The sequence below is a fragment of the Platichthys flesus genome, chromosome 10, assembly GCF_949316205.1.
Source record: "Platichthys flesus chromosome 10, fPlaFle2.1, whole genome shotgun sequence".
Taxonomy (NCBI): domain Eukaryota; kingdom Metazoa; phylum Chordata; class Actinopteri; order Pleuronectiformes; family Pleuronectidae; genus Platichthys; species Platichthys flesus.
Window position 1 is genome coordinate 5,008,149 of NC_084954.1, and position 25,479 is coordinate 5,033,627.

The 25,479-nt window shown below is 42.3% G+C and overlaps 1 protein-coding gene across 2 annotated transcripts in view; it reads left to right on the forward strand.

The window, feature by feature from the left end:
- Nucleotides 1-25,479, forward strand: part of slc25a21 (solute carrier family 25 member 21) — an 82,884-nt gene that overhangs the window by 48,230 nt on the left and 9,175 nt on the right. For both annotated transcript variants that reach the window (XM_062397373.1, XM_062397374.1), the window contains 2 exons: nt 5,781-5,829; nt 17,359-17,442. In XM_062397373.1, coding sequence (XP_062253357.1) covers nt 5,781-5,829; nt 17,359-17,442 — 133 coding nt within the window. The remainder of the gene's footprint in view (nt 1-5,780; nt 5,830-17,358; nt 17,443-25,479) is intronic.

Below are 25,479 nucleotides of genomic sequence, written 5' to 3' on the forward strand. Positions count from 1 at the left end.
TTATATATTTGTCCATTTAACTTGGGGAGTCTCACTTCCTGTGGCAGTGACCTTCTCCCTGTGGCTGCTGGGAATTACAGTCATTCAGTGTGTCTCAGTATGATGGATGACACCTGCACCCGTTGAGCAATCGCTCCCTGGCGCACTATTGTTTTTCTTTCTCACTTTTTTGCGTGGGAGCAAACTGTGTGCATTCCCGGGCCAAAACCAACTCAGATAATCATCTCATCTGCATGATGTATGGTCTTCTTCTTTTTTTGGAGGGCAAGTCGTCAAACGACATGGAATTTCTTGCCAATAATGTGGTGGCATTAGTGGAGCTACCAGTGAGGCTACTGGTTGGGTTCGTCCCAGGGACACCTCTGCACTGCTGAGACAGGAGACAGGATTTGCGGTTATCGGGGACACTTCAGGTTTAGTCTTACGAAGCTCATTCACTTCTTATCGGGGTAGATCACCTTGTTAACTTATGCTGAACGGCAAACCTGCAGGTTAAGGTGGAGATAAGAGATCAACCAGTATGAATTCCTTTGAAACATGACCTCACCAATCTTGGAGGATCCTATGGAGCTTGGTTCGAGGGTCTCTGAGGACGACAAGGGTCAGAGACCCACAAAATCCTTGTGCCTACTCTGATGAGTATCTTCACGAAAGATATAGATCCTCATCGCAGAGAATGATAAACCTTTGTCAGCTGCTGGAGCCGAACTTAACCAACCTGACACGTAGGAGCAATGGATTCACAGCACCACAGACTTTCTGCATCGCTCTCTCTCTTTCTCTCTGAGAATCGTGCCCTCACCAAAGTGACACGACACTGTTGAGCGATCCGTACTCTCCTTAAGGGGAAGGATATGGAAAGTATCAAACAATTTCTGGTCGGTTAAGTCAATCACTGACCGCTAACCAGTACATCTCAATCTCTCCCTGTTTCCAGATGCACCAGGCGCAACCTGTCATCAATGGGCCAAATCCACATAGTCACATTCTGCGGATCATGGCGCACAAAAACAAGTCCACATGTTTTTATTGATTAGTAATTGCAAACGTTTCCACAGCAGTGTGTCCTCGGAGTCAGTGCAGACAGTGTGTTTCAAACTAAAGCTCATTAGAGGCTACATCATGTGATTTAGTGAAACGTCTCATCTCTCATCCAAGAGGCTTGTTCAGCTCAGTTCCGTCCGCCAGGTCTTGTTAGTAAAGAGCAGATTCATTTCTCGTGGCCCCGAGTTATTTAGAGAGAGGAGAGACCGTTGTTAGAATGAAAACAGTAACAGTGATAATTATGGATATAAAGTTGTTATTAACGAGTCAGCAACCCTTCATTTAATGATAATTAATGAACTGTTGAGAGACAGACAGAAGTAAATGTGGGGGCAGAGAGAAGGGAAAAGGTACTCGGTGCATGATGGTAGTAGAAAATCAGAACCGTAACCTTCAGGAGAAGCTGGAGTCAGAACTACGTCACTCCGTAGCATCATCCCTTCACTTTGCCTTCACTGTAGCCTGGTGTCACTGGCTCAGAAACTCCGGTGTATATTTTGGATTCTCCAAGGGGTGTTTATTTAGAGCCTGACCGATATGGATTTTGGGGGCTGATAACTTTAGGGAGTACCGATATATCTGTATAGCAGCACTATGATATAACTCGGGTCAGACCATGCTGAGCTTTTAGAGGTAAAAGAATCGTAGAATCAACTCCATCATTGAGTGCATTCATTCCCGTCTAAATTGCGACTTCATCAGAATTCTCCACATCGGCAGCAGCCATCTTGGTTGTTACCAAAAGTGCCCCGGAAGTTCTCCTGTTGGGCACTCGCGTGTCGAGGGTGGATAAACAAGAGCCCTCAAATCGGCCTATGTTCCAGTCTGTCCTCTCCCTGCTCAGTGCATCAGAGGCTATGGAGGGGTGTGAAGTTCTAAGAGCGCGTGGGTTCACTACTGCTGCGCTAGTCGATTAAACAGTAGTACGTGCTGACAGCTGGAGTAGAGGAGCATGAAGCTCTGAGGCACAGTGCAGAGGGAAGCTGCCTCTCACTGGGCATGTGGACGTGACCTAGTTTTGGTGTCTTAAGGCTTTGTCGTATGAAGGTTTTAATGCGTCACCGATCAAACCTGAATCTAAATAAAGAACAATGATACTCTATGTATCATCAAATTGTTTCTGTGCACCTGCAGGTGAAAACAATCCCCTTCCTAAAATATCTCTAATTAGTTGCTTCACCAAGCATTGCGTCATTAGATCAAAATGCATTACACTGACAGGTTGATCTTTTGTGGATCTGTTGGATTAAAACAACGCCCTCATCTGAAGAGGCGGTTTTTTGTGTGTCATCTGAGTGACAAGGCACCGAACCACATTGTTCTCTCTTGACTCTCACTTTCATTTGAAAAAAAAATACAAAATTCCTTGTTGCTGTTTTGCATATTCTGACTGAGTGCTGCCAAAGGGCATTCAAGGATATAATAATCAACAACCAGAAGCAAGGGACTTAACTTTGTTTTTTTTGTGACACACATAATTATATACAACCAACTGAAAGGCATTAGACAAAGACAACCCTTTTACATGCAGAACTCGCTGTCAGGCAGCGCGTCCTACAAAGGTCAGTCCAGTACTATGTTCGTAGACTTCCTCCTGTTGAGGTTTTTCCTTCCAACTCCTAAAGCCTGTCATCTCATCTGCCATCAGCTGTTCTCAAGGTGTGTCGTCTGCAAGGGCGTTTGACAGATGCTCAAACAAACACAACCCAGTTTTGCATTGTACTTGTCATCTCTTAATCCTTCCACAACTGCCATCTTGGAGGTACAACACCACACGCATTGATAACTGACGTTGTCCTCATATCTAAACAGACTGGTCCACTTCACTGCTGAAACACTGACAGCCTGAGAACTGAACACACTTAAACATGCCGAACTAATCACTGTATCAGAATTTCAAAGTGAGGGCAAGTCTCCTAATTAGTGATGTGTGTTAACTAATGTTACCTTGCTAAGCGTCTGGAGACGTATCTCCTTCAGGAGTTCCTGTAATCGGAGGTTTACGATGAGGCCCAAAATCTCTAGTGAATCATTTTAAATCCAGATGTGCAAACATGCTCTGGTCACTTGCAGGTATACAGGTTACCCACTCAAGTGCTTTCTTCTTGGTTATCAACAATAACCTCTCCAAGTGCATGACTTTCACCAGGATACAAAAAATTCAGGGATTATCTGAATTTTAGGCCTTAAAAAGTTTCAACCATGTAAAATATGTTTCGTTTGATACAAGATGTCTTTATTACGTTAATGTTGATTTAATGCTGCGTTCGTCAAGTTTTTTTTAAGAGAAATGTTATGAGGTATGCATAGCTTGTAATGTCTGTGAGTTTTAGTTCTTTTGCAATGATACAGATATTAACAAGCTGTAATTGGCTGGCTCTGGTGAAGACCCACCGTCTCTCCTTGCAAGATATCAAAGCATTTCAAGGGTGAATCTCTATTTCACCTTGTATTCAGGTATGGGGAAGTGTAAATAATTTGATTCTCCTCCATACCTGTCATACTTGACTTACATGTGTCAGTTTGATTTTAAAGTCTTGAATCCAGCAGAAACCCTGTGTGTTCTGAGCTGCTGTTTCCTGTCCCACCTCTCTGTGTATCTATAATAATATAATCTAGATTATTGTCCAGACTCTAGCCTGTTTTGTTCCTTTCCAGTCGTACAACTATGAGGGACACATGCTCTCCCCGCACAAAGAAAGTATAGTTCCATGAGACAAATACCATCTCTCAGTTACTGTGCATGTGAATCTGTTGCTAAACATAACCATACAAATACGTGACGACTTAAAAAAATGAAATATCAGCTTTCAGATTCACTTATGAAGACGCTGTTTGAGTCTGGACAGTGATCTAACATCATCCATATTGAAGCCTGTGGGTCTATGAAAAAGAAGGTTCTGCCTTGATGTCGAATCAAAACAGATCAGCAGAGATTATAAAATCAAACTTACGGGCCAATTGGTTTGCCAGTAAGTCTTCATAGAGGGATCCTGCAGGACATGTTTCTCTGCATATTGTGAACCTGGCTTAAATTTGTGTCGCACAAAAGTTTGCAGGAGAATTCTGGAAGTTTTTGTTTTTTTTTGTCTCCTCTTTTTTCAGCATGTTTGCCTTTCTCATTAAGTGTTGAAGTATGCCGTTTAAATGGCATTCTGCAAACCTCTCTTTCCCCTCGATCACCTGTCGCAGCACGTTCAGTCCCTTCCCAGCATCTTCTGTGTTTACACAGGTTGATCAAGCAGAAAGGCGGGTTTGGTTTCATCACGTAATCTGATTACCTGCTGAAAGGTTTGATGCTACTCATCTCCACTGCTCTCCTACTAATAGCAACGGCCTGAAAATGATATGTCCATTTCAAGGCTCGTATTTACCTTTTCAGCGCGGTATCATTAACAACCACAGTCAGGTCAACTGAGCCGGAACAGATGGAATCTACTTAGACTCTTGCCTGCTGGTAGCTGGGTTCACTTGTTTTTTTTTGGTTTCTCCCATTCATACATCAAGATACAACTGTAGACAAAGTAATTTTTCTGCGGTATTTCACTTGATAATTACTTCCCTGGAAAAACCCCAGAAGACACACTCTTTTATAGACAATATGTTTAATTGAGCAAATTAGAAAGAGCCCATATAGCAGAGCAGCTGTGTACACACACAGTGGAATCTGCAAGGGAAGCCCTCGGAGCACCAGTAAAGGGATGCAGTGCGAATTGTGTATTCAAGTAAAGATCCTGATTGAGGGAGAAGGCCTCCGTGCCAGAGCAGTGGCTTTTCAACACAGATGCACATAGTTAGCGTGTGTTTGAAAGTCTCTCACTGATCACTCGGCTGCATTGATTCTCCAGCCGCTGGCACGATGCTCATGTCCTGGGTTTACATGTTTGATAAGGTCGGTAGCTCCAGCTGACATGTCGGCAGCTATAGTCCCTCACAAGAAGCTTTTAAAACAAGTCTCATTGGATCACTCATTCAGACCATTTTCACATTGGAACGGCACAAGACTCAAAACACCAAGAATCAAAGACAATTATGTTAATCTGAGTTATAATCAGGCTTATAACAAGGTTTTCAAGGAGTTAAGAAGTTTATTTCATCAAACATTTAGCTTTTAATAGCTGCTTTGAAATGATTGCATGGAGACTTAAATGCAAGGAGTGTGCAACAGTAACAAGGAATTAAAGGCCCTGTTCATAAAGGCCCTGGCATAAACATAGTTCCTGAGAAATCTGATCACAAAATTATTTGTTGGTCAATGTTGATACCGTGGCAGTCACAGACAAATCCATGTACGGACACTGAAAAGCGTTAAAATCCGTTGGATTCATTGTGAAGCTGCAGTGGGTCAGAGGATGTCACCTGAGTAGGAGGCCCTTCAGTGGGGCCTAGGATGCACTTGTGTTCACAGAGCGAGAGGAATATATGGCCACAAGCGTCCAATCCTACTTTCCAATGTCTAATTGATTGGATCTGAGGATGTATTGGGGTACGTAGTGCTGACCAGTAGTTAACACCAGGACTGCTTGACAACAATCAAGCAGCCAGTCCCAGTTGCCAAAGCCCCTGTAGCCACTTATTGAGGAGGTTGCAAATAATTCTGTGTAAATAAAGCTTTTCTATTAAGACTATAAACGTGCGGGATTACAAACTGATAGACGCGATTGAACACAACCAACATACACCTTTTTATATCTTTGGCTGTTGAAGAAACTAATCCTGTCTCTTTTTATCCTTAGGTTTGGTGGAGATCTGCCTGATGCATCCCCTCGATGTGGTGAAGACCAGGTAAGCCGCACATTCCGCCAGAAAACACTCACGTTTCGTCATCTATTGTGAAACCCGTGTACCTAAGGTTTAAGCTACTTACGAGAGCCATTTGGGTTCACATCTGTTATGAATCCTCGCGGTGGGCATGTGGGTCTGTGCAGTACCAGGTCTATTTTTCCCATCTCAAGCGAGCCTGGCAAGCACTGCACTCGCTCTCCACTCAAACGAGCACCGGTGCCAAGGGCCTGAGCCATTTTCTGGAAAATGAAATGCATCATTTACCCATTCATTCCCCACAAAATGTTAACCTTAGATGTTTTATGTTTTCAAATGACTGAACATTTTTTGCCTTATTACTTAATTTAAGAAAAAAGGGTCAGAGCATTTTCCCCTTCTTTTTTTCCTGTGGAGCAGCCGGCTGTTTCCCGAGCGGGATGTGGACTCGCAGCGGATCATATCAGATGCCACTTAATGCACTCGCTGTGCTTAATGCCTTGTTTTCCGTTAGCATCTCCTGTTATGCAAGAGCGGCAGCCGTCCCGAGCTGCAGAGTGATCAAGAGCCTCACACCACAGTGTCTCAGCCAGCCATAAACAGGTCGTGGGCTTCTACTAAAGCTTTATAGTCTTTCACAGGCCCAGCCAAGACCTCTGGCTTCGTTCTGAGCCCCCCTGCCCCATTCACTACTTGTCAGTAAATTGTACGGCTTTCTCTGTCATTTATGGCAGCAGTTTCTTGGTAAATAAATTGCCCAGTGTGCCTTTTAAAAAAGTGAGACGGTTGCACTTTGAAGGCATTACCACCACCGGCACACAGAAGGAGAGGCGGGATAAAAGCCGAGGGGTGAGCAGTGTTGTATTAGTCGATATCTGATACTTTGAAGGCGCACAGTGTGATTTATGGTCACGTGTAGCAGCTCTGGGGGTTTATTACAGGTAAGTCTTGAGCTCGGCCTGTCCGTCCTCACACGGGGTCAGGGTTAAAAGTGCACCCACTATTTTCTTTGTAATGCTCTTCCTTAAAAAGTGATAAAAGCTGCTCTAAAAGTGGACAGCTTTATCTGTTTGTTTTCTGCTCAAGTTGCCATGTGTTGGTGTTGATGGACGGTCTGTTGCTGAGGACGAGGCAGCCTAAAGGGATCTTGTTTGGTCTTGAATTAGAAAAAACTTTTTTTTAAACCAAATGCAAAAAGAGAATAGCGTCTCTTCTGATTATAATTGACATTTAGAGATGTTTTTATGTACTCTGAATAACAGACGTGCAGGATATGCACAGATATGCATACACACTGTACATGTTTGTTCACACGCTTGTTCACACACTTAATATCCACATGGATTCATAAACCAAGCAAACATACCAGCTAATTGGGACACTGAGGGAGCTGAGATCTATTAGCAGAAACCTTGGAGCCAAGAGTCAGACACAGCCACACTTCCACTGCGTCTCGCTCCCTCTCTCTCTCTCTCTCTCTCTCTCTCTCTCTCTCCGTCTCTCTCTCCCTCTCTCCCTCTCAATGGCATGGCTCTTATTAGGCACCGGCTCTTGCTTTAATGTCCACTGGTCCAAATTGCACAGCAACTGGAGTAAATTTACTTTTTTCCACCAAGTTAGAATCAAAGGGATTTTTTTTCTCTCTCTCTCTCTCTCTCTCTCTCTCTCTGTATCTCTCTCTCTCTCTCTCCCATTAATGTCTTTCTTTTTTATTTAATTGGAGTAAAGTAAACTTGACAAAATGTCTACCTGCCTGGGAGCTGATATTACCTATTTTCCAAGTTAGGTTTTGTCTGTCTCTGTGGAGAATGGGGGGTGGGAACTGTAGTTTTAGGATTAGCCACACGCCTGTAGCAATACTATACTAATAAGATAAATACTATGAATATACTACAACCATCAATTAACAAAATGTCAGAACCATTTGCCAGCATTAACATAATGATGTGACTAGATTTTGATGGTCAAAGGTCACAGTGACCTCACAAAGCTAATGTTTCGCCCTGTATATCTCTGGAACAGCATCAAGGAATCCTTTCACATTTGGCATAAACATTCACTTGGATTAACTCACTTGATTTTGGTAGCCAGAGGTCAAAGGTCATGGTGGCCTCACAAAGTGTGTCTGTTCTTCTTGAACATGATATCTTAAGATCAGCTTCAGGGAATGTCTTAAATTTGGTACAATCGTTCACTTAGTGAATTAGCTAATTCTATTTTGGTGTCTGGAGGTCAAATGTCAAGGTCACAGTGACCCCCAAGTCCCTGTGAGGAAACCAAATATTCAGATTCTGATGATGACATAAACATGATCGGCAGCACAACATTTGGGTGAAAGGAAGGTCTTTTGTAGTTATCAGTTCAAATCTTTGGTTAAAACCACTTTGTGTGTCGACCACACTGGACACTACATGTAGGACCCAAAGGTGAAAGTTGTGTCAGATAATTCACGGTGTATATTCTTGCCTTTGTTGTTTCATTTCTACTCCCTGTGGCGTGCTCGCTGACCAGTCGAGCCATGACCCCCGTTACTCACCATTTCTAACCACTACATCTATCTTTCATCTGAGGGACTCCTGCAGAGCCCAACTTCCATCAGACTGACTTACTGCCTCTTTCATCGTTGTGAAGGAGTGAATGTCTGTAGACCTACGTTTATCATTATTTTGAGATTAGCACATGGATGCATTGCATTTAGTTTTCGTGCCAAGTGGTTAGAAGTTTAGTTTAATGTCTTTAACAAATGGATTCATCAATAATTGGAAAATGAATTGTTAATCTATGTTGATTACTGAATTACTTGACTTCTGTTACTGATTATCTATTTGGTGCTTTAGAGACTTTTAGAAACATTTGAAATAAACTAAACTGAATAATTGTAGTGTTTTTGCTTCCACCTGGACGATGGAGACATTATTACAAACTGTTTATCCTGTTTAAAGTCAAGTTTCCTTGATGATGCACACACAGTGGGGTGCAGACCAGTGTGAGACCCATTACAGGTCATAACTGAGATTAAGGGAATAAAGTGGGGTATTATTGTATAAGTATTTGGTGTTTAGAACAAATATTTATTACACATACAACTTCAATTATGCAACTGTGACAGTTCAATTTCATGTTTTTTCATAATTTAATACCTCGATCCAGAAACTGCAACGTTTGAGTCACTGTGGATAATAATCAGCCCAAAATGTAAATGTAGCATACTTCGCACAAAGTAAACAGTTAATTGCCGCTGACCATGACGTCCCCCCCCGCCCACTCTTCATGGTTAGTGGCAGGAATGTCGGGTTGAAGATGGAGGGTGTGGTGAGGGGATGGGGGCCAGTCGTCAGTTGAGCAGAGAGAGACAGTGGGACCGGAGTTACAGCTTTTCATTAACCTGGAAACCACCTAGTTACATGGTTCATGGGCTGGTCTCAGCTCACTTGGAGGTAACAAAGGGTGTCGGGCGGCACTTTCTGCAGGGGGCTGTGCGCTCGGGGCACCCCATCTGACTCTGATCAGGTTCTCCCTCTCATTAGAGACTTGCACTGAGCCCGCGTTTCCCTTCATGTCGAGATCCTGTTACACGAAGCTCCGCCCTCTACCCATGCATGCGCAAACATACCCGTGCTCATCAGAAAGAAATTTCCCATCACCCCCTTCCCTTTCCGCCCTTGGAGCGAAACCACGCCTCTCTCATGTCTGCGTCCGCCTCAGCAGCCTCTGCTGTCATCGTGAGCTTCCTGCAGTTTCCACAGGGCGCACATGATCCGGAGCGTTTGCTATAATGAGCCCAAAGATGTATTTTCTACAGCAACACTTGAAATGAGCCACTCCTCCTCCACCTCTCTCCTCCACCCACACTTTTCTTCCTCGCCGATTCTGTCTTTCAAGCTCTCGCTCAGATAACCACATGTCATGCAGATTTCTTACTCCTCCCACTGAACCATTAACTTGTTTCACATTCTGTCAAATGTGGTTTGAGTTGTTCGGCAACCATCTTAGTTAGCCCCGTTGTTGCATCAGCCACGACTTGTGTTAATACAAACCTTATTATATAACTACGTCATCAACATTCACGAGGAATGCATTGTTTAAACTTCTATCATTACTTCTGAATTTGAAGATTGTTAAGCGATTATTTAATGTTTTGTTCTAAATCCCTGTCGAACATGTGTTTTCGTAGATTTGTATTGAATTATGCAATTCGGTAAATTGTGTTGTATGACATGCCTGTCAGAGCCATCGAAAAAAACCACAGAGCCTGCCAGTAGCCTTTTCAAGCCTGATTGGAAAAACCTGGTGCTGGTCCTTGCTCATCTATGGCAACACTACCTCCATTTGGTCACAGCACGCATGAAAGTGTACCCCACTTGGGGGGCTGGAAAGTGATCTTTGATGAGAGCTCTGACAGATGACGTCCAGTCTTTTTGGGGAACGTGCGACAGCGGAGAGGATGGCCCAAAGGCTTCACCCCTCCTCCCTCCCGCCTCCAACTCTGTTTGCCCCCCAACTGCTTGGTGAACCCCATTGCACTTATGGAGGAATCCCTGACACCACCCTCAAACAGCAGGGCTCAAAGCAGCAGCAGCCTGATAGCTGATCTTTTCTTGTAAAGGAGCAGGCAGGTCAGCGGTCGTCAAGCCGGGTCTCAGTCCCCCCGGCGCTGAGAGACTGGAGGGCAGGACTTTACTCGCAGTGTAAACTCAAACACATGCTGCATGCAAACAGGACAACCTGGGCTTATTCTGTGCATCACTTCAGCGTGAGTTGTGTGTCCCATTGTGGTGGCTCAGGATGGTCCGTACTTTAAGCGTTCATGTCGGTGAGAATTCACATCACTTCATGAACCTGAAATTAACGTTTGCTCTTTTATTACCTCTAACTGGATCTTTACCTAAACTTGAACATGCGTTTGATGTGTCTGACCAACACGTTAAACATAAATACTAATCATCATATACAATCCTTACCTAAACTTAATCGTACCGTATTTGCCAGGTAGAGATATTTGCAGACTTGATGCTGTCCATGAATGAAATATGGGATCCTTCAAATCCTTGTGTATCGTGCATATTTGTACTTTTTGCTGTTTAGATAATCATTTATTTACTCAACACAGTATAAAAACAATAACAGCTTGCACATCTCCCCGAACTGCCCCTTTCATCTGCCCAATTTATATCCAATAAAAACATAATAAATCATAAAACAAATGTTCCTGCTCTGTATTCTTAATTATCACAATAAAAAAGGGAATACACTCACACACCAATTTATGGCATGATGTAAAATTTATGACCCAAAAACGTATATATAGTATACCATGTAACTTAATTGACAACTAACAAAAACAAAATGTCAAAAAGATAAAGTTTAAAACACTGTCCATTTACTTTTAATGTTGTGACAGATGTTGCTGCAATTACTCACAGATGTTGAGGATGTAACTTTGCAGTCACAAATAAATTGAATTCAGTTATAGATACACATAAAGAGCAGATGTGCATTTCAGTGTGTATGTTTGTGTCGTGCTCGAGCACCTGTAATCATTATCAGTGAAGGGGTTCACATTCCAGTCCACTAATTACAGAGTTGAGGCATTGTGTGCTTTGATTTCACCAGACCCTGACTGTGCTGAAACCACAGTGTTCCCCCCCCCCACCCCGCCGCCCCATCTTTTTTCTCTCGTACCCTCAAAACCCACACATGCAGGACATCTTTTATCCCACCTCCATCCCCTAATTTCCAACCTCTTTCAAACATTTCACTAACTTGCAAAGTCACTTGGAGTATTTTGAAAATGTTGTCACTGTGGCACCAGCAGTGGAGTAGCAGATGGCCACGTAGCATTAGATGCAGAGGTGGCACGGCAACTCTATACTCATTAAAAAGTCCTTAAAACCTTTTAAGCATGTGAGTTTGATTTTTCACCTCCTGCTTTGTTGATGTAGTTTTGGTCATTTGTACTTAAAATGTTGAACAGACACTTAAGGTCTCAGCATGGTCCCTGCACCAAACTGTGTGTGTGTGTGGGTTGGGTACAAAGTCTCCACAACAATTAAGTTGTACACAGTGTACTCACACAAGTGAAGCTGTCTCGTCTTTGCAGCGGTTTGCTTTCTGAAAGAGGGCTGAGAACAAACCTATAACTCCAGAGGGCTGATCCTGAAGTTGATAGATGGAGGAGAAACCACATATGATGTCTCATTGTTAAAATGTCCACAATAGCTGCATGTTGCAATTGTGCAGAATGTTTGTTTCATTGTTCTTGCCTTGAAAAAAATATGTTGAAGAAGGTGAAAGGTAAAGCAATTGGCTCTGGGGTGCCACAGATCAACAAGCCACCCGTCAAACAAGATCCTTCGTGGCAGTCCTCTCAACCGCAAACCATAATAATTCAAACATAGATTATGTATGTAATTGCAGAGGTTTGCTGCAAAAAAACAAAACAGTGCAAGAATCCTGCAGCAGGCCTCAAAGTTCCTCCCTCGTCCCTCAATGGTGTCTCCTTTGCATGGTCACTACTTTCAAAGGACTGCATCACTGACTCTATCTATAATAATTAAAGTCCCTCATGTGAGAGTACTGCACTTAAAGATAACTACAGGATCTGGTTTGCATCCAGTTGAAGAGGTTATAGTCTGGCCTGGCCTTAAATCCTCATCTTTAGTTCTTCCTCAATAATCCCAGTTAAGAACAGTGTATAGCATTTATCTGAAGAAGATGCATCTGTCATGGGAAATGATGAAAGGAAAGCTAAATAGAAAGAGAAGACAACTGTAACAGATAACAGTAGTGGTAGCCATTTCCCCTTAGATACCTCCATCCACATGTGCTTTTCATCTACACATCCAACCCAACCGCCTGCCTTCATGAAACCTTACTCATTTGGTTTCAGTCTAAATAGGTGTCACAACAAACTAATATCAAATTGCAAAGGTTTGGATAGAATTAAGAATAGAAAAAGGAGTTTAATAGAACAAATAATACAAAACAACCTGTTTATTTTGTTATTTATTTGTCAGGGTCTTTGTTCGTGTCTACAATAGACTTCTCTGTGAAGCCCAGACCAGACAGAGCAAAGTAGAAATGGTGACTCTCAGCTTTCTTTCTGGAAGCATTCAGGGCAGTTGTCTGTGTCTGGGGCGCACTGTGTTATAACCAGTGGTCACCTGCTGTCAGGGGAGTCTTCACAATCCTGCAGCATTTCCTCACATCAAAGTGGCTGTTGCTGCCACTGCTCTGACCCAGTCTATAACCGGGTAATGCCGACCGAGTTTATATGCAATGCCAACATCTGTAATGTCCTCTACTTTATCCAGACATGGATTTGCATATTTCTCTTATTTTGAAATTGTGAATTAATCAAGTTTAGCTCCTGTTTTAATTTGTACTTGAGGAATTCTCTTACGTCTACAGAAACATCTTTTTGGCGTATTTGGTGAACTGCTGTAAAACACTATTTTTTTACTGTTTTATCATACTATAATTAAAACTACAGCTCTAACATTAGTACCATAATTTCAGTTAACAGCACTTGGCAGAGGCTAAGAGACCCCAGTTTAAACACCCAAGAAATCCTTTCTGCCTTTGCAACCACTTTCTGGAAATGTCCGTAACACTGCTCATTTTTTCCACCTATCTGCTCCACTTAAGCTTAGTGGCTTTCTAAATTTGCCACAGTCCACTTTAACACATAGAGTGATCTATCAGTCAACCAGAAGTATGTAATGCTCAAAACATCTGAGTCTCGCTCTGGGCCTGGACCTGCCCAGCCTGTCCTCGTGCTGTTTTATGCAGCTCTTTTCCTGCTCTTCCATGGTAATGCAGCCTGATCTCGGGTCGCAGGGGTCAGAGTATATGAGCAGACATCTGGACCAGAAAACTGGTTCCAACGTCACTGAGGGAATCAGGGGAGTCAGTTTTATCAGTGTGAGAAAGAAGTCTGGCTTAGTGACAGGAGGATGGCGTAGGTCTTTAAACAGTCAGAGTAGCTTTTTCTCCCCTATTTGCACCAAAGCCGTGCTCTCTAACCCTGGCCTTAACAGGTCCAGTCAGCTTGCGGTGCCGGTGAAACCCAACCGGGCCTGGGCTAGATCAAGCTTTGGCTGGCAGCCGTGTCAAAAGCGTCAAAGGTTTATCACCTACCCCCCCTTTTACTCGCATCTTGAATCTTCTTCTACTTGACTTTATTTTTCTAGTCTGCTCTCCAAAGCTCTGTGTTTTATTGGCCTTGGCAGACACGTTTATCCAAAACAACTTACAATAAGTACCGGCCGTGAAATAACGAGAGCAAGTTATCAAAGATTGGACTGTATCCAAAATAAATAGTAATGTTTCAGTGCTACACTACAAGTGGTTTGACATCAAACTGTCGCACTTTTATTGTCTTGTGCTCTCTTTAGTCATCAAGCGCTCTTTTTTTCCTCAGTTAGAGTCAGTCAGCACTGTTGTCGACAACAATGAGTGATCACAACAAGCAGTCATCAGCTTCAGAAGGGGCCCATCTACTTTTGATGCTTTGACCCTGAAGCACAGTTGGACGACTAAAGTCACAATTGGCCGCATTTGCCATGTTGGACCATTTAGTTCGGAAAAGTGCTCTTAACCTTGTGTACCAATGCAATGGACTTTTACCATCTTTATGATCCTGCTCATTAAAATTAACTGTCTAGCTGTAAAAAATAGATTTTCCCTTTATGTTGCCTTCTGGATTGTCTTATGCACTCCAGATCTAACATGAGAAATTCATCCCACCCCCCCGTTGATTCAGTTCCACTCCTCCCTCTATCTTTTTTTGTGCCTCTCCGTTTTTTGTCAAAACACTTGGCTTTTCCATGAGGGAAGGCCTGTGCTCTCGTAGCAACCAATCCAAATACGCAGAAACACACATAAATCATTCTCTCCGTACTTGGAGATAATTGCCCGGGTTGAAATACTACAATGTAAAATATGGCAAAAGATAACTATCTGTTGTAGATAATCGTTACTTATACATAGGGTGTTTATTTATGCGTCAATCTGTGTGAACAGCTATAAACATGATTTCATGTCAGCCCATACTAGGCCCTAAATTTAAACTGAGCAAGTCATCAAACTAGCCACACTTTGAGTGCCACTGAGGGAATACCCCTCATTTAATCGGGCATATTTTAAGAGATCCCCTAAAAAGCTTGCCCTACCCCTTTAAAAGTAAGCCCATCAAACCTCTGCCTTTTGATCAACCTCATAACTCCTGTACCCCTTCCCAAAGGCATTTTTTAACACCAACATTAATGAGCCTTACTTCAACATCTCGTCTTCTCTGAGGTGACAGCCTGTCCTGTTGGTCCCCAGTTCGAGCCCATTATCACCGGGGTCTGGGAGCGGACACGGCCTTGCAAGGCCCTCGACCACTGTGCTCCTGTCTATAAAAATACAAAAAATGGTGCTGGAGCTGGCTCCACCGCCCTCATTTACCTTTTTGACTACTTTGTGGCTGCCTAGAGTTTGTACTTTTATAGGCAGTGGGGGTCAGGTGGACGAGGTCTTCAGCATTATTTACCCCAGAGTGCTTGTCCCGCTCACAGAAGCGCCAACCTGCCCTCGCCTTCACCCTCACCCTGGCAGCTCAGGGGCCTGTAAAGCATAAACACAGGGTTGGGATGTAGGGAAGGGTAAAGAAGGGGGGGCTCTTGATGAACTTGCAGGTATCATCACCTCTGAGTATACTGTCTTTGGCTGATGATTGAATGAGATGGTCCAAACGGTGTGTTTTAAAGAATCCCCAGGGTTGCCCTTGAGTCTTCTGTCTGCAGAGTTTACGATCTGCATGACTGACTCCAAGGCCAAGTGAATCGCCTGGAGCCATGCAGGCATATTTTTTTTGTGCTTTTCTAATATCAGTTTTTTCACCGAGGCTTTATAGAAGTTTTTGCCTGTAGCTACAAAACAGACATTTAAGCAGTTTTGCTTTGAGTCTCATTTTCCACTCTTAGTCGCTGTGAAAAGCAACATTTGCTACTTCCTATCCAGGGGCTTGACGGTTCCCCTGCTGCCACAAGTTCTTCTCGTCTTCCCTATTATCTCCCACTCCCTGGGCCTTGCTGTTTGGTCCCTGGCTTTTATGGCAGGGTAGGAGAGGGCCATGAGGAAATGAGGTGACCTTGGGGTCACAAGTGGAGTCAGGGGGCTGGAACCGGACCACAGTCCTGGCAACTCAACTCTCTCAGGACTGGTTCGGGTCGGGGCAAGCAGAGCAAGGAGACTGGGGACAGGGTCTCTACCATCCTTGACCCCAGCATCATATGCCTTTAATCATGTGAGATTTGAATTTGTTTACAAGTCCCTGCAGTCTTAAATCTTCCACGTCCCCTCTGTACCCTCCATCCACCATCCCCTCATACCTGGAGTCCTTCGTTTCTTCTTCTCTTTAATATGGTGTCAGACATCTATTTATTATGCTGTTTTAACTGGTTTTCAGGAATGGGTTACAAGCTATTTGGGAATCCACCAAATAGGATTTGAGGGACACCCCTCTAAGATGTTAATCTGTTATGAAAGGCCGCTCACCCCACTAAACTCCCCCTGCACTGGAGCCCGGGGGCTCTTTATGGCCCCATCAGGCACCCGTGTGGACGACTTACTGCTGACCTTCTGACCCGGCAGTTGAAGCCATATGAGGAGGGAATCTTTCTCTTGTCCCATTACCTCGCCTCATACTTTTCTCGATTTCTACTCATATGTCCTCTCTTTGTAGAAAATGTAGAAATTCTTCAAGTTAGCATTTCTTACAATTAAATCATTGGGTTATCATTTGATTCATTGATCATCAATCAAATGTAAAGACTTTAGTCCATTATTAAGCTTACCAGACCATTTAGTATGAGTTTTGGATCCATGTCTATTAAATCTCTTCTGATACCCTTTGTGTACCGACACCGGAAGCTCTTTATCTCTAATAGGCAACATTTATATTCACTCTTGTGTGAAAGATTTACACAGAGCCTAGCCACTGTTATTAGGGAGGTACCAGCATGTTTGCTGCACCAGAAAGTCCTTCAACTGGCTCCTTCATATTAAAAATTTACACGTAACCAAAGAGCTGTTACATTTGGCTTACTAGCATGTTAGTATCTGAAGAGCTTGCCACGAAAGGACTGGTCCTGGGGAGTTGAGTGGCTAATTGGATCGGTTGGGTTAAATAAATGTTTGAGTTTCCCCTGTGCATGGGGGGGGGGGGGGGGGGGGACCTGGGAGTAGGAGCCTCTCATTTTAGCAAATGAGGCGAAAATGGAGATGAAAGCGAGAAGGAGAGAAATAACGAGACTCATGAGCTCATTTATGATAAAGATCAGATTTATCCGATTCCGACCGATTTATTACTTGGCCTATTAAAATCAGTCGCTATGAGCATTTCAAAGTGTTTTTCATTTATGCACGAATATGAAAACTTTATCTTTAATTATAGAATTATTGTATCTGCATTGTATTAAACATCTTGGTATGACTCGCTTGTGTCAGGATGTAATTTACACAAATATTTATCATAGTGAATGTTTGATGATCATTTTGTCATTGCAGATTCCAGATCCAGACGTCAACCAGTGACCCCAACAGCTACAAGGGCCTGAGCGATTGCTTCCGCACCATCATCCGTAATGAAGGGTAGGTCATCCATACCATACAGTTTCTTCACATCACCAGTGATATCTGTGTCATGTTTCTTGTCTCTCCTTCTTTACTCAGATGGCCAAAGTTTTATTTATGTGTAACTTAAACAAATTTCCGCTTATTCTATTTCGATTAAAAAAAACTTTAATTGTACTTCATTTAAATTATGACCATATAAAGAAAAAGGTTTAAATACACATGTTAATTGGAGTGGCCAGTCCATAGTTGGTCAACTGTGTCACAATGAGGGCAGATGATGTTAAAATGTCTTTACATCACAGAGAAATGTACTTTATGCTTTCTTTTATCATCAAAGATAAGCTGATGAAAAATGGTGTTGTCACAGTTGTCATGTCACTGTGCATGAGGGGTAATGGTGTGTTGTCAACATGAAATTTACACTCAACATGCTGCTCTAGTCAATAACTCAAAGATATGGTGGTATGGTGGGGGGGAGAGCTGAAGGTGTTCGGATGTTTTAAGAGGGCCGGTGTGTCTTTCTACAGAAATATCCATCAACAAGCTACTGAAAGTACCTTATAACTCATTGTACCTCACATTGGATGAAGGCAGAGCAGCTATTGCCTTGTGTTAAACATCACAAGCAGCTAAAGACAGTGATCCAGCCGCGCTGCCTCCACCTCTGCCTGCCGTGTGACAGCTCTGTGAGACAGTGCAGGCGTAGGAGAAAGTGGTTGCCACTCGCTCTGTTTACGGCGAGTCGACAGCTTTACAGCGGATATAAAGTTGATCTGCTGCGAGGTGTGAGCAAGCGCACGGTGAGAGGCCGGCTTGTGACAGTTGGAAATCCTCTGTTGGCTGCAGTTCAACAGAGATCCTGCTACAGTAGCTGTGCCCTCTTCACCCCACACACCCTCGGTGTGAAATCGAATGCCTGCATGCTTTTTGGGTGTGTCCTTCGGGAGTAGGTTTGCATGAATTTCCAGAGAAGTCTCTGACTCAAGGAAATGGTGGCCAAACTACGCTGCATCAACCCCATCAGCTATTGGAGCTATTTGACTGTAATTTCATGCTAATGTGTGTGTGCATGTGTGTGTGTGTCGGCGGACAGACGGAAGATTCACTTTGCGTCGACCAATTATCACTAACAGTATATTTTTTTGAGGCTGTAATCACTCCCCAGTAGCACATTGAGTTTTACCTCCAGGCCAAACCACTTAGTTATAATTTATACAAATAGTGTTAGGCCCCGCTGTTGTAGAATTATTATTAAAAATAAACATTTCCCTTCAGCCCGTGGTAGGACTGAGCTAACACCAGGCCTCACTCGGTCTGAGGCGATGAGGGAGGAAACCTGAGCCCTCAGCTCGAGCCCAGTGATTAAACTGAAGAAAGACATGAAAATGTGCATGTGTATGACTCCATCCATTTGTCACTTTATAGCCGGGACACAATGACCTTTAGACTTAACTTTTTATATTGAGGCAAGATATATTTTATACAGTTTTAGCCCAAAAATGTACTTTCGGAATTTTTTACATTAGGTGGTTAATAAATCTAGAAAATCTGTCATGAAACCTGTAGCTGTGCTCATAAGTGTGTGACAGTGTGAACTACATTCACCAACATGAGGTTGCGTGTTGCCTCATAGGCCACCCCCCCCCCCCCCCCCCCCTTGCATGTGGGTGCAGCAGAATGAGCATGTGTTAAGTGTTTCCGTCTGGAGGCAAACAAAAAGACTCTATTCTCAAGCATTCTTTACCAGTGTGGTATCCAGAGACTGGGTCGGGACCCAAAGCATGGTCACAGAATTATTAGAAGGGTCCATGCATTGCAGCGTAGACTCCGTACAGTAGATCAATGAGTAACGCCCTGGAACTAACAGTGCCGAGTTGGTGGGGTGTTGGGGGGGGGGGGTCCAGCTGGGACCACCCATGCGAAAAATATATACATCCACAGAAGTGTGAAGAAGAACAGATAAGGGTGTCCACCAGATTACATATGTTTTTCTGTGGAGAAAGATGCATGGTTTGTGTGAAGCAGCTGGCAGCGTAAAGGGGTAGTTTGATATTTTTGGAGGGTTGTTTATTTACTTTTATGCCCAGAGCTATGTGTCGTGGTACATATCAGTTTTTGGACCAAGCCACAGCGTGTTAATTAGTGAGCTCCAGGGGTGAAGGGAGGGGGATTTCTGTTATTTTTGAGCTGAGCCAGGTTTTTTCCCACTAATTTCCAGAGTGTTCAGTCAGGTGTTGGATCCTTTATATTCACTGTGCAGACATGAGAGTGGTACCAATCCTCTTGTACAATGCACACCGAAAAATGTAATATAAATCCCAAAATGTCACATCCCAAGTTACTCCTAACGTGAAAAGAAAATCTAAAAAAGTTATGCAAGTTGTGCACAGTTACACTTTTAGGGTCAAAGGAGACATTTTTTGAAATATTACAATTCTCATGTTTCATTTTATAGATTAATCCAAATTCAACAAAATGCCCTCATTAATAAATATAGGTGATGGGTTCAGCTATAGGTATATAATATAGCAGGACTGAGGCTCAGTGATACAAATGCTATGTTTACACGTTATACACACACATATATGTACTGTATATATATGTATGCTGTTACCCACAATACAATAGTTTAAGTTGACTTTTATTGTCATTAATCCTCATACAGAGTATACGCCCGAGTGAAATGTGGGATTCTCACAAATGCCAAAATTACAGCAACAAAACATGAAACGTATAAACATGACATACGACATATAAACAGAAGAACACGGGTGTTTAATATGTCTGCTGGTGGTGAAGGTGCTGTGTGCATGTATGTTAAACATAGGAAACATGATTGGAAGAATAAATAATAAATACTGAGCAGATTAAAAACAGCGGTTAGAGGAAAACGTGGTCAGCAGTGTAGTTATCCCCCTATGATTACTTTGATTATATGTGTGTATGTATACTGTATGTAAAGTACAGTGAAAGCATTACAAGAGAATATAGTACAGTGGATGAATAAGAGGAATCTATAATGGTTTAGTTGGTCTGTAATAGTTTTAGTCAATTGTTTTTGTTACACATGGCTTTGCTTTTGTCCAGCTCCTCATTGTCGTCATAGTTTTTTTAAATCTGAAATACAACCAGACATCTGCCCCGAGGCCGGGCGGCGCCTTCAGTGGAGCAGCGCCCGCCATGTTTTATGTCTCTCGCGTGGCCGGGCTTTCCCACTCAGCGAGATCTGACCACGCGAGGCTAACGGGGTTCGAGCGTCACACGTACACAGGAGACCGCTTTACACTGGAAAAGGAATATATTAAACGATCCGTCTCAGGGTTTTATGAATTGATATTGGACCACTCAACTGAAGAAGGATTTAATTCAGGAAATTCATTTTTTTTTTTTTAGAAACACTTTATTTATGGTTTTATCCAGTGAATCCTGGCGACTGGTGATTCTGCCTTGTTGTCACTCTCAGAGAAACTGGGAAAGTGGAAATATTTGAAGATGAGGCATGCTGGTTGTTTACATGTTGAAAAGTTCCGGGGGCGGCTCATATTTCTCATGACAGAGCTGTGAAGTTTAACACTCATCTCTGCTAATGAGAATCATTCTACTACTTTTCAAAAAAATGCAAATGTTACCTTATGCTTTTACACATTTCTCCAGTTAAGAAGTCAGTGCTTGTCCGTGTGATTATTATTGGCCAGTTTATTTAATCAAATGTTTGTGTGGTTGTGTCAGTGCTACTCCTCCTCTCCAGAATGGATGGGAGGCTGTTAAAAAAGGAAAGGTTTATGAAAATGAAAGACAAATCTCATACACAAGTGCATACAAACACACACCTCCTCCCCCCCCTCCTTGGTCAGGAGGACATTTGCATAGTAAAGCCAAAAAGGGACTTAGTGTGTATTTTACATTGGGAATCAAATTAGAATTCAAATGATTGCCACACACTAGAAGCCATATTTGTTCTGTAACAAATTTCTCACCCCTCCTTTATCACCTGGTGGCCCCCCCGGCTTGACCACACCCGGGGAAATCCATGGCCACTATTTGCATGGACACAGAGAGCGGAGGGATAGGCCTTCCGTCGGACTAAAATGACTTGTTTACACAAACGAGTGGAGGAATCTATTTTCCCTCGCTCTCACGTGTAACTTGAGGTGTGGACAAAATCCTTTTTCTCTGTACCTGTACGAGTTGGCTACAAGTACTCTAGTAATAAGTTGTGGTTCACTGCAGTTTTTTTAGGTGGGGGGGGGCGGGGGAATCTCAGCCTCTCTGGGTTCTGTTCGGCTGTAAGGGCTCGTACCTTCTCAGGTTATACTGTGAAGACCAGCAACGGAAATATTTACCCTCGGACTCAATCATCCAAGATCATCTCTGTTGACTTGTAGACGATGTTGCCACAACAGAGCTGGTGCCGCTGTTCACAGGATACAGTCGGTCACGCCTCATTCGACCTGTGTATAATATCAAAACGCACTTTATAGTTTCTCTCTCTCTGTCACCTTCAGGCAACATAGTCAAAGAGTTGCTCTACTGGGGCTGATGGTTGGCAATGAAGACGTCTCTGATGGCCTCTGTGTTTTGGTCCCGTTCACACCTTCCTGTTTGTAAACATGAAGTAGAATTTTGTAAAGGGGAAGTAGCTTCTTCCACATTGTATTCCACACAGTCTATAAATAGTTCTTGTTGTTTATAACCCATTTCTTAACTTATCAGAATTCATATAGTTAAGAATTGTTGGGTCTCATTAGTTTAGTAACACTTTCACTGTAACAGAAAATGGCCCAAGTGGTTATTTATTTATAAAAGCTCCATACAGAAGAAAATGATCAGAATCAGATTCGATTCCATCTGAACTCAAGCTTCCTCTTTGAAAGAGCATCTTTCTTCTCCATTTTCAGGCAGCAATATTTTGTCTGAACACATGTAGAAGCGTAGCTGTGTATTCCTGATATGTCAGTCGCCTGTTGAGGTGACACATCCCCTTTTTTTGTGTGTGTTTGCTCTGTGTCTCAGTAATGTCTGAACAATCTCATTTATTCTGATACAGACAATTCTTTTTAATAGTATACGATTTTGTAAAATCAAATATTAATATAATAAGAAGTATTATAAGTAGTCAGCTGTTTAGCAGACAGTCATTGCTGTTGGAAAGCTCTGATACTTGATGACAAGTGTTTTGATAATTAGTTGTGGTTCGCTGCAGTTGTTGGACGGCGGCCTGGCTGCTGTGGCTTCTCTGCGTGTCACGGCTCGTCCTTCTCAGGTTGTATTCAGTAGAAATGTAAGAAGCCAGCAGCGAAAATATTTACACCTGGACACAATCAGCTATATCATCTCTGTTGACTTGTAGACGATGTTGCCACAACACAGCTACAGCCACTGTTCACAGGATGCAGTCGGTCGTGCCACATTGTCCTCTGCACACCGAACTGTGTATATTATCAATATGTTCTCACTGAAATGCTCTTTCTGTCTCCGTCACCTGCAAGCAACTTAGGTGAAGTGTTGCCTTATTGTTGCCCATTGTTGGCAGTGAAGAAGTGTCTGTGTGTGTTTGCAGATACGCTATGCATGTCTTCCCCTTTGCTTTGGACATTTGGGTTTGATGACTTCACATTCTGCATTGCATTGGCTAATTTGACAGTTGCTTTTCCCTACTGTAGGAGACGGTGCAGTACTAGCAGCTAAATCTGTTAGAAGATCAGCCATTGATGCATGTTGGGGTGTTAGGAGAGGAGGTGTTCTCAGAGGAGATGAATCTTTAAGATGGAGATGAACACCCCTGCTCTGATAGCATCTGGTATCTTGTTCTATCAGAGAACAGATGAGAGCCCGTAGAAGGTCTGATTGTCATGTGTGCAGGGATGTTTCGATTTAGTTCTCATATACATTTAAGAAAATCTTCTCAGTGATGCAAACCAAGAATAAGAGAGAAGATCTTAGTTCGTTTTCATCTTGAAGATGTTTTATATTATTATCACTGTGAACACATCGTATGAAAAGCCTGAACCCAGCAGTGTGTTAGTCATTCTCCTGGAGGACTATGCAGTTGAATCAGGTTGTGTCCACACTGACGATACTCGATACCCGATCTGTTTCACTGTTTGTTTTAGTTTTTCTAGGATTTGTTGACATAAATAGAAAAAGGAAAAACTTAAATTGTTTGCAAACAAATCTGTTGATAGCCGCTACCAGCATAAAGCACATGGTTCTGCCTGTAGGTAGGTTTTGACAGGTATTTCTGGACTTCTCTTAAATTTTGTAATTATTCAGGTATAATTAGAAAAAGATAAAGTGACTCCCTTGAATCCATCATGTCAATTAACTGTATACTCTGTTTCTGAAATATTTAGTTCCTTCGGCTTAAAAATAAAGAAAAACATAATAAAACACCTCTCTTTCTCTGGAACTGGGATAATTTGCATTTTCCATGGACTCAATATTTTCTCATGGAAAAAAATTGCCTGCCAGTAAATAAACAAGGATGTGGTTGTTTAGGATTCCGGGTCCGTCACTTCTGGTCATGATGTTTGGTCTGAACTTGTCTAAAACAGTCACTTCACACATTATGATTTTTATCACTGTTGCACAATGTAGTGTGTGTTTTTGATTGACATCTTTATGTTTTGTTAGTGTCAACTACACAAGTTGAACTTTCCTACCAATGTTTTCACTAAATTGAAGAATGAGGGAGATGCACATGCATGCACTTCTGAATGTATACGAAACACGCTTTATGCCGCATTTGCAAAACAGAAAACGTACTACTACCAGGACCGACTGCTCTCAACTGCTCTTACATCATACATGCTTTGCCCTTATGAATAAAAGGGCAATCATTACAAAAATCGTACATGTTGTAGGTAAATATTTGATGTTTTTTAGATAATATCTACTGTTTTTTTGATAGATAATGTATAAGATCTAACTGTGAAAGATTCTAAACACAAAATTTTTGTGTTTATATATGACATTTGTGTATAATTAAATCTACCCAAACTGTCCCCTTGTTTTTTAATACACTCCATAAAAGCGATATCTAACAAAATAAAAATTGTGTGAAATAAAGGAATACATTTTCATATAGATAGCTCACTGCTTGATTTTATGTTTCCTGCCTTTAAGGAGGATGTAAGTCTCTGATGGACATATGAGGAAGTAAAGGCAAACTAACAAATTGACTGAGAGTACACAGCTACCATCCAACTCATCAAATTATGAAGTTGTTTCCTGATGAGGATGTTTACCAAAGGTTTGGGGTTTGAAAATGTTTCTTGGTCGTTGCTCTGCCAAACAGCATTCATTTACTTTCTGTTTCCATTTTGTGAGCTTGGTATGTGTCCTGGTTTCCATGTGTACTCGCTTTAGATTGTTTCCCACAGTAAAGACTGAAGTGAGGCTGTGACCTTACATCTTTAAGAATCCCACTTATACCAGTATGTGATAAAAAATGTGTGCTCCTAGAAGGACAACTTCACCTGTTGTGTCTTTTCAAAGGACAAACTGACGTAGTGCCTCTAGAGGAGATAATGTTAGTTGCATTGTGGGAAATGTAGGGTGAGAGACGGACAAATTAGATGCTGATACTGACTCAAATCCGTCTATAGGGTATCTCTGAGAGTGGGGCGGATCTATGTAGTTAAATCCTGTGAGATTCTATGTTTACATCTCTACGTGTATCACATTACCAGTAGACCCATATGTTTTGTCTGGAGCTTAAACAGAGGGTCAGCTGTTTGGAATTATTTCATATTTTAATACAACAATTCACTAAATGTATTTGTATATGTGCACATTTATTCGTTGCTTTTTGTAATACAGAGTTAGGAAAGCAATGTTTGATTCCAGCCTGATGTTGTCCTGATGTAAAAAAGAATGATCCCACAGAGAGACATACTGTCCAGTTTATTATTAATATTCAACACTGGTATCAGATGACTTTTTCAGCCAAATACCCAGAACCCACGTCAGCATCAGGACAGAAGCGGTCGAGTTGGTGCATCCTGGCTCCATCTTTTTGGAACTTGACATATTCTAGGAACTAAAATCAGG